General features: G+C 38.9%; 2 protein-coding genes across 2 annotated transcripts in view; one reads left to right on the top strand and one right to left on the bottom strand.

The window, feature by feature from the left end:
• Positions 1-8,177, bottom strand: part of rassf6 (Ras association domain family member 6) — a 52,332-nt gene that overhangs the window by 27,180 nt on the left and 16,975 nt on the right. The window lies entirely within an intron of this gene.
• The window catches only part of musk (muscle, skeletal, receptor tyrosine kinase), a 35,653-nt gene continuing 27,679 nt past the window's right edge, over positions 204-8,177 (top strand). The window contains exons 1-2 of the mRNA XM_032539645.1: positions 204-273; positions 7,189-7,315. Coding sequence (XP_032395536.1) covers positions 204-273; positions 7,189-7,315 — 197 coding nt within the window. The remainder of the gene's footprint in view (positions 274-7,188; positions 7,316-8,177) is intronic.

Here is an 8,177-nt window from a genome sequence, read left to right as displayed (position 1 = left end):
CACACACACACACACACACACACAGAGCGACTGAGTCGGTCCTTAGTAAGCACAGAGCTCATGGCTGTCCCTGGCTAAGACACACACAGTGTAGAAACACACCAAGGGAGAACGTCTCCTTACCTGCCATGGGAATCTAACCGACCACTCATTCTCTACACCGGTTACAAAGCTTTGTCAAGTCAGATCATCACAGAGACAGAATGAAGGCTGTGGAAACCATTTCAGTGTTTCTGCTTGTTCTGGTCACCTCAACTTACGGGATACAGAGAGGTATGTGTGGTTTCTGTATATGCTTGCACTCAGAGAGCTTTTAAGGGTGTCTGAAGCACATGTATTACTGTTCATGCAGCATAAAAAAAGTGTTACATGTAATTCTGAACCTTATTTAATTCGTAGATGTGTAGAAGTTGTCTTGTTGCTGAGAACAATATAATATAAATGATTAGATAGAATATAGAAAAACAGGAAAGGGACAAATGAAAAGGATAACACAATATGGGGCTTCTAAATGATCTTGCCTCTGATTGTGTGCATGTGTATGAGTACATGTTGACGAGCTCAGTGGGCTAAAGATCAACACAGTCAAAAGAAGAAAAAAAATATTACGGAGAGCATCTTTTTTTGTGGCTTCTGTGTTTCAACTCCTGTAAAAACTTTTTCGAAAGAGAACGCATGAGTTTTCTCACATACGTGGCATTGAGATCACCTGTTTCCATCACATCCTGCTGGGAAAAGGAGAAGGTGTTTATAGGCCTACATAGTGTAAATGTGACTAAATCTATATCCTTCCTACACTCTGGCATATCCTCTTTGAAGGCTGTTGTAAATATGGTTAGGAACCGATTTACCTCCACCACAGCCGCACCGTGATCAGAAGCTGTTGTGTAAAGTGGGCCCCATACATTCCTGTATATTTCTTTGAGTAATAGAAGTTGTAAGCTTTAATACACTTCAGTTTCTCTCATCTACTTTGAACGGTGGGCAAAAGGGGCAAACGCACTGCAACTTAATGAAACACACGCAAATAGACAAAAGACAAGCAAATTAAGAACAAAATTCATAAATTTGACAACACATGCACAGCATTAAGCAAACACGCTGCAAATACACACAGCACAACCAAATACACAAACGCGCGACAAATACACAACACTTCCCTGGAGAACTTCTGTTGTGTAATCTCGATGCAGCGTTGTGTTGTTGCATTTGTTTTTCGGGAATTATGTGCTTTTCTTTTTGCATCGTTTCTGTTTTCAGAGTTTGTGTGCTTTTCTTTTTGCCTCGTTTCTATATTTGCAGCGCGCTTATGGATTTGGTTGTGTTGTATTGGCAGCATGTTGTCAAATTAATTTGCTTGTGTTTTGTCCATGTGTGTGCATTTCATCAAGTTGCAGGGCGTTTTGGCTAAAAAGAAAACGGGTCCAGAAATATTGAAAAATTTAAATCATGGCTCATTAAAGACTTTTGACGGCAGCAAGTCCGGCCGTGGCCAAGGGACGTGTGAGAAGGGCACCATATCAAATGCTGGCACAATTTTACAGTTACAAGCACAGGCCTGCAGAGCAGACCAGTGACATACATCACATGTTTTATAAGTACAGATGTAGACTACATGCTGCAGAATGGCTCAAAGAAACATGTGGTGTAGATGCGGTCACATTTTGCCAGTGTAGATAATGTAGATGGGTCGGGTTGCCAGGGTGCAGGGCTGCAGGCTTGGCTGATGACCTGTGCTTTGTGCAATGTGTCAATGATTGGAACGCTGAAATGAATGTGCATGCCGTCTTTCTTGTTGGTCCAAGTTACTTCAGGCATCCTGTCAGTAATAACTTGCTCATAGGAGTGAGAATAATGATTTATCTGTCTGTAACATTATCCGGAATTGAAAATTCTACCAAAAACACTGTTTGAAATCAGCAATTACTGGTTTTGCAAATAGTGGAAAAAGTAGATGTGAGAGATTAACCAAGCTATAGGGATTCTTTCTATGGTTAAGGTCATCATCCAAGGTGAAATCCATGATAAAAGTCTACATTTCTACACCCACAGTAACTTCCGTACTCAATTGTGTGCGTTGTATTGATGGATTGTTATGAGTGATTTTGGTGTGATGGAGAGCTTTTGTTTTTGTTTGTCAGTATGTGTGTATGTTTGGGATGTATGTTTTTATTTGTATGTCCCTTCAAGTTGTTTTGTTAACTGTTTTGTCTAAATTGTGGATGTACTGTATTTTTTATTCTTGTTGCCTTCAAGGACTCCCTCGAAAACGAGATGTCACATCCCAAGGGACTATTCCTAAGAAAGAATTTATTCTTCTTCTTGTATTGTACTCTTGCCATACGTATCTCTGCTATCTATGCTTTCAGAGAGCTCCATCTGTTGGGCTCAGAAAAAAAATTCAGTTCCAGCGTGAAACACGCCCTGAAATTATGTATTCACGTGCTGGTGATACAAACACGATGTGTGTTAATAAGTCAGCAGCTGTTTAATTTAACTCTGGACGGAACAGGGCTAGTTTTCCCCCTGCCTCCCCCTTATCACGCCCAGGCTCAGGCTTCGTACTTCACCCACAGACACAGATTGATACTGTATCTGTTTTTAATCTCATTATAAGAAAGAAAATAGGCATCTTTCTGTTCATTTCAGGACAATTATTTAAAATGCTCAAAAGTTCCTTTTTTTTTTTGCGATTTTACTAAACTCAAATGAAGCAACCAAATAGGAGTATGGTTTGTTTTTTAAGATCAGCCATTACTTGATCAAGCACAGTATTTACAACCTGTGGCTTAAAATTAATATTTAGCAACTCTGGATTGACAAGTGCTGTAAAACAACATCAACAGCACAATATGATTATTATTATCTCTTTATTGTGGTTTTGAGGCCTACGGGCAAAATGGTTAACGGTTTAGGCCAAGGGTCTTCAGCGTTCTTTGAGACAAGGGCCCCTAAACTGAATGAGAGCTGGAGCAGGGACCCCTTACTACATATATATTGTTTAAAATTAAGTTACATAATAAACTGGGCCTACAATATTGTGTGGGCATCCTAAGTAAGAATACAACGATATTGTAAAATGTTGGTATGATTTTATAAATCACGTTTCAATGTTAAACATACATGTGGCACACTGAATTCTTGGGATTAACTGTCTGTGGGTGGCTAGCTTAGTGACTACCTTACCTATAGGCCAGTAAGCCTATCATCAATGGCTCTTTATGCTCATAATATGTTTGATTCATGTTGAAACATTTACATTTTTGAAAAAAACTATGTAATAATTTGGTGGCCTCCCTGCAGTAACTCTGAGGACCCCATAGGGGGCCCGGATTCCCTGTTAAAGAGCCCTGGTTTACACACAACAACTCAAAACTGCACACACTTTTCTACTGAGGTGATGAAACCAATTGTAGAGGATGTCTTAGCAAACAAATACAATGGATGTTAATGTGTGCCCTTAAATATAGATCTGTCTCGAAAGACCTCCGTAAGTCACAGTGTTCTTGAGAAATAGACAGCTTTCAATATTGTTCTTAGATGAACAGTGAAAGCCAAAATTCCACCATTGGTACTGCAGACAACATGCGACCATGTACAGTAGAATCAAAATTTTGATGTCTTATCTAATTACACATGCATTCACTCAACTATGCAGCCAGCCTGTGTTGTAAAATGTGTTCTAGCATGATGAATCAAGACCACTTATGCATGACAGGTTTAAAGAGGATGTCCGTGGGAGCTGAACCACTACAAACAATGGATGACTCCCTTGCAGACATCTGATGCCCTAACGTGCCACGAGAACAATACTATTTTTGTGTTTGCTCTTGATGGACCACAATGAAAGAATCAAGTAAAACAAATGTCTGTTCTGCATGACAGAAGTGGAGAGAATTCAGTTTCCAATGTAATTAAAGTGTGGAAAAAACCTAGAGGATAAACTGTAAATCAAAGCAAACACCAAAGGAACCAAAGGATGTTAAATATGTTCTAGGCTCTACAGAAGGAATCTATTAAAGAAAAGGTTGACAGAGACCAAATGAATATGGGAGGAACTAAAAAAGAATAGACACAGTTGAGTGAGTAAGATTATTTCAGTGGTCATTGCTTAGAAATGCATAACAAGGAAGACATAAAAGCAAATGTTGTAAAATACATTTGTAGGAAAGATGAGAACACAACATCTTTGACCAAATGGCAAAAGATGTACTTGTTCAACATATTCTCGTGAATAGCCTCGTACAATAAAAGAAAATGAATGCACACTGATCTGTATATCTTAATAAATATGCGACCAACCAGAGCTCTCACAAAAATTGAGCATTGTGCGGCGATGCCACTTAGGTTTAGGCACCAATACAACCAGTTAAGTTTAGGAAAAAGATTGTAGTTTGGATTAAAACAGAACACAAGGGTTAGGGTTAGGGTTAGGGGGTTAGGGGTTAGGGTTGGGATGCTATGCTCACGAATTGGTTTACCACATGTAGCTTTTTGTTCAAATGGTTCTTGTTCATTAACATTCCATTGTTGGCTGTAATATCTGAACATTTTACAACATTGCTTTTTAGACGCATACTTACTTAGTGCAGCAAATTAGCATCACTTTTAAGCTAATCAGCAACAATACATCTTTAAGATCACTGGACACACAAACAACAAAATATGTAAAGTAAGTGATAAGGCGAGCCAGTTGGTTTGGATCAAGTAAGCTTTTGCAATCCACACAGTAAAGACCACTGTAACTGGCGTCCTCTGCAGCCCTGAACAGCACTGTATCACTTCTGGTGTCCAAACAGCAATTAAAAACTCACCAAAGCCAGTGAGGCTCTTGCTCACTCTAAATAATGAGTCATTGGGCTAAACATGAGCCATAACCGACCCTTCGCTCTCAGACGTTGTCCATCTGTTCAGACAAAATACTGGCAAAACTCCTTAACATCAACCCTAAATCAATCTTAGTTTAGCATGCTAATAAAGTAATTAGCACTGAACACAAAGCACAGCTGAGACTGATGGGAATGTCATTGTAGCAACTAAACAAAAGATTAATTAATTGACCTAAGTAGTAATTCAAATTCATCCTGAGGGTGACATGAATGGTAATCCATAAAATAGTTGTTGGGAAGTTTCATAACTAAAAATCCACAAATGTGAACATTTAGGTGTCACTAGAAGAAAAGTCTTCAAACTTATTGGGATTTATCCTTTGGGAACCATGTATCTTCACCAAATTCCATTGCAATACATTGAGCAGTTCTCAAGACATTTAGCTAAAAGCCCAAAATTTCCACTTGCTGGTGGTGCTAAAGTCCTTGGATCACCAATCTCATTGGGATTCATGGCCTAGGGAAAATGAATGTCTGTACACAACTTCATAACAATCAATCCAACAGTAGTTGAGCCACTGATGAGCTAGTCTACTTCTGGGATTGCTTTATTGGCGACAGAAATTCCACCTTATTATACTCATTTAAGCCGGATAGCCGTTGCCTTGGGCTTCCTTTGGGTTGACATTTTAAACTCTGGTGGACTTATGAGGACTGTGGTTAACTGGTCCTCAGATCTCTGCAGGGTAAATCCAGACAGCTAACTAGACTATCTGTCCCATCTGAGTTGTCTGTTGCGAGACTGAAACAACTTTTGAACATACACATGTTCCACCAAAACAAGTTCCTTCCCGACGCTATTTTGCAGCAGCTCTGCTGATGTTCCCAATCATAGCGCCGCCCAAGACGATTGTGATTGGTTTAAAGAAATGCCAATGAACTAGAGCACGTTTTTCTCCCAACCTAGAAAGCTCTGTGGACTAGCCAGACCCTCTTTTGCAGCAGTGTGGAGGATGGTTTGGCAATGACAGACTACTTATCAACAACAAACAAACCAATGATGCCATCTATTTAGCCACGCCTCTTGCATGGCTAAAAATAAGATTTTGGACTGTGTCCATGAAATGCCTTAATACAGCAGGTACTAGTGAGATATTTCACCATGGCTAAAATTGCATCCCAGGGTTTAGAAATGATGTTTCACCCCGTGCCAGGGTTTCACTTTGATTTACAGCAAGTAGCTTTCTTTCCACTTGTTCATGAGTCAAACAGCAGCAGTGACCTCAGGATGGGGGGTGTAGATGTGGGTTGTCTTTTCCAGCTATGTTATTTCAAAATCTTTGTTTCACAACATACAAAACAAGCACACTGTCCATTAAACCCTAATCCTTTCCTTTATTCTTTCTTTTTCTTCTCCATTCCTTCCTTCTCCTCTGATCTTTCTATCTCTCTTCTCTCTCTCTATTTTTCCTCTTCCTCTCCTCAGTTCATACAAAGTTTAAAACAAGCCTGATGCCTCTGATCTGAATCCACTGTATAAACAGTTGCTGCCTCACCCTTGTTCGGCTGCTATCTTTCTCCATCCCTTTACCCCTTTGAACATGTCTCTTCTTTGTTTTTACTCCCCCTCTCATTTTCTCCTGCTCAAAATATTCACCCAGAGTTGTAATAATGCTGAGTTGCTTTCCCTTCTGCGCTTGTCTCACTTTTCAGAAAAGAATCTCATATCCTACAACTCATTTTTGTGTCTAACTATGCAGTATATTGGTCACGTATTTACTTGAGTTACCTGGTTTGTATCATGGAAAAGAACAAGTGGTTCCAATAACTTGTGTACTCTTGTGTACACAAAACTGGAATACCCACTTTCCTATTAACAAAGACCATCTGTGAAAATGAGATAGTTGAGAACAGTGTGTGCACTGGGGATGGAGCCTCTCCTTGAACCTCAAATTACACTGCTGTCCTTGCATCAACTTCTGCTTGAATAAAAATAAAGCCTAAAATTCGAGTTCAACTATATATCTTTCCCTTACTGTCATCATCTCCTCCTTCCAATCCTTTTTTTCTTTTCCCCTCAAGTCACCCCTCTTCTGCTCTACTCAGGTCAAAGCTGGAACAAAACCTCTGATCTGGTCCCATTAGTTATAAACAGACAGGAATGCCAAGAATGCCAAATAATTTGCCTGAAAAGATGCAGCTGTGATTCAGCTCTGGCACATTCTATTGAAAATCAAAAAGTCCAGTATCTGGTGATAGAGTTGATTGAAAAGTACTCTTGTTGCATTTTATGTTCTTTAAGTCAGTTTCTTGTTTTGTTACTAAAGTCTTCATGTTTTCTTTGTGTATTTACCGCCAGCGCCTCGTATCATCACCTTATTGGAGACAGTGGACGTGCTACTGGATCACAATGCCACCTTCATCTGTGAGGTGGAGTCCCGTCCCCCTGCTGACATCACTTGGACCAAAAACAACCACCCAATAATGTAAGTTCACACCAAAACTTACAGCATGAAGACATTAATGTAGCAACCTACCCTTGCAGGATGAAGTTTATAACCAAAATGAAATTGCAATCTGTGGAATATGTAAAGTAATAAAAATCCAGTAACTGTTGTGGCTAAGTATTGCCTTACAAGGCTAACATTGGCAAGCCATTAGCTACTAACATAGGCTATCACAATGCTACTGTTAAATGATAAAATGTCAGTTAAATCAAAACAATTTTCAAAAGTTTGTGACGTCAGAATATCCTACTATAACAAATGACGATAAACGATGTAACACTAGCAGCTAAATGCAAGGCTAACATTAAAATAATTTGGTAACATGTTAGTCAAATTAGCCACTAATTGTGGCCATTACAATGCAAAAATCAGCAAAAAATTATAAATTATACTAAAGTCAGCTAAAAATATTAGTATTCGTCAACAAGTCCTCTAAATAAACAGGTTGATTATTCCTACCCTCTAAAACAACCTATGAAGGGTTAAATAAAAGCGCCACTCTAGCGCTGGCAGGAAATACAACCCAAAAGAGCGTTTTTTTTAACCTTGGTCACAGTTCTAATAACACATTGTAAACATTGTGTAAATATCACAGTTTGGTTACATTTAGGTGCAAAAGACTTCTTGGTAATGTTTAGAAAATTAAAATCAATATATTTGTTATGTTACTTCACTCCTGGTCAAGCACATGACACAGAATGTGATTCATTTGAATTCAATTTTATTTATAGAATCAAATCATATCAAAAGTTATCTTGAGAAACTTTACAGATAAAGTAGGTCTAGACAACACTCAATAGTTTACAAAGCCCCAACAATTCTAGTAATTCCCCCAAGAGCA

Source organism: Etheostoma spectabile, chromosome 16 (genome assembly GCF_008692095.1).
Source record: "Etheostoma spectabile isolate EspeVRDwgs_2016 chromosome 16, UIUC_Espe_1.0, whole genome shotgun sequence".
NCBI lineage: Eukaryota > Metazoa > Chordata > Actinopteri > Perciformes > Percidae > Etheostoma > Etheostoma spectabile.
Note: the sequence above shows the minus strand (reverse complement) of the source record. Positions and strands in the feature narration are given on the sequence as shown.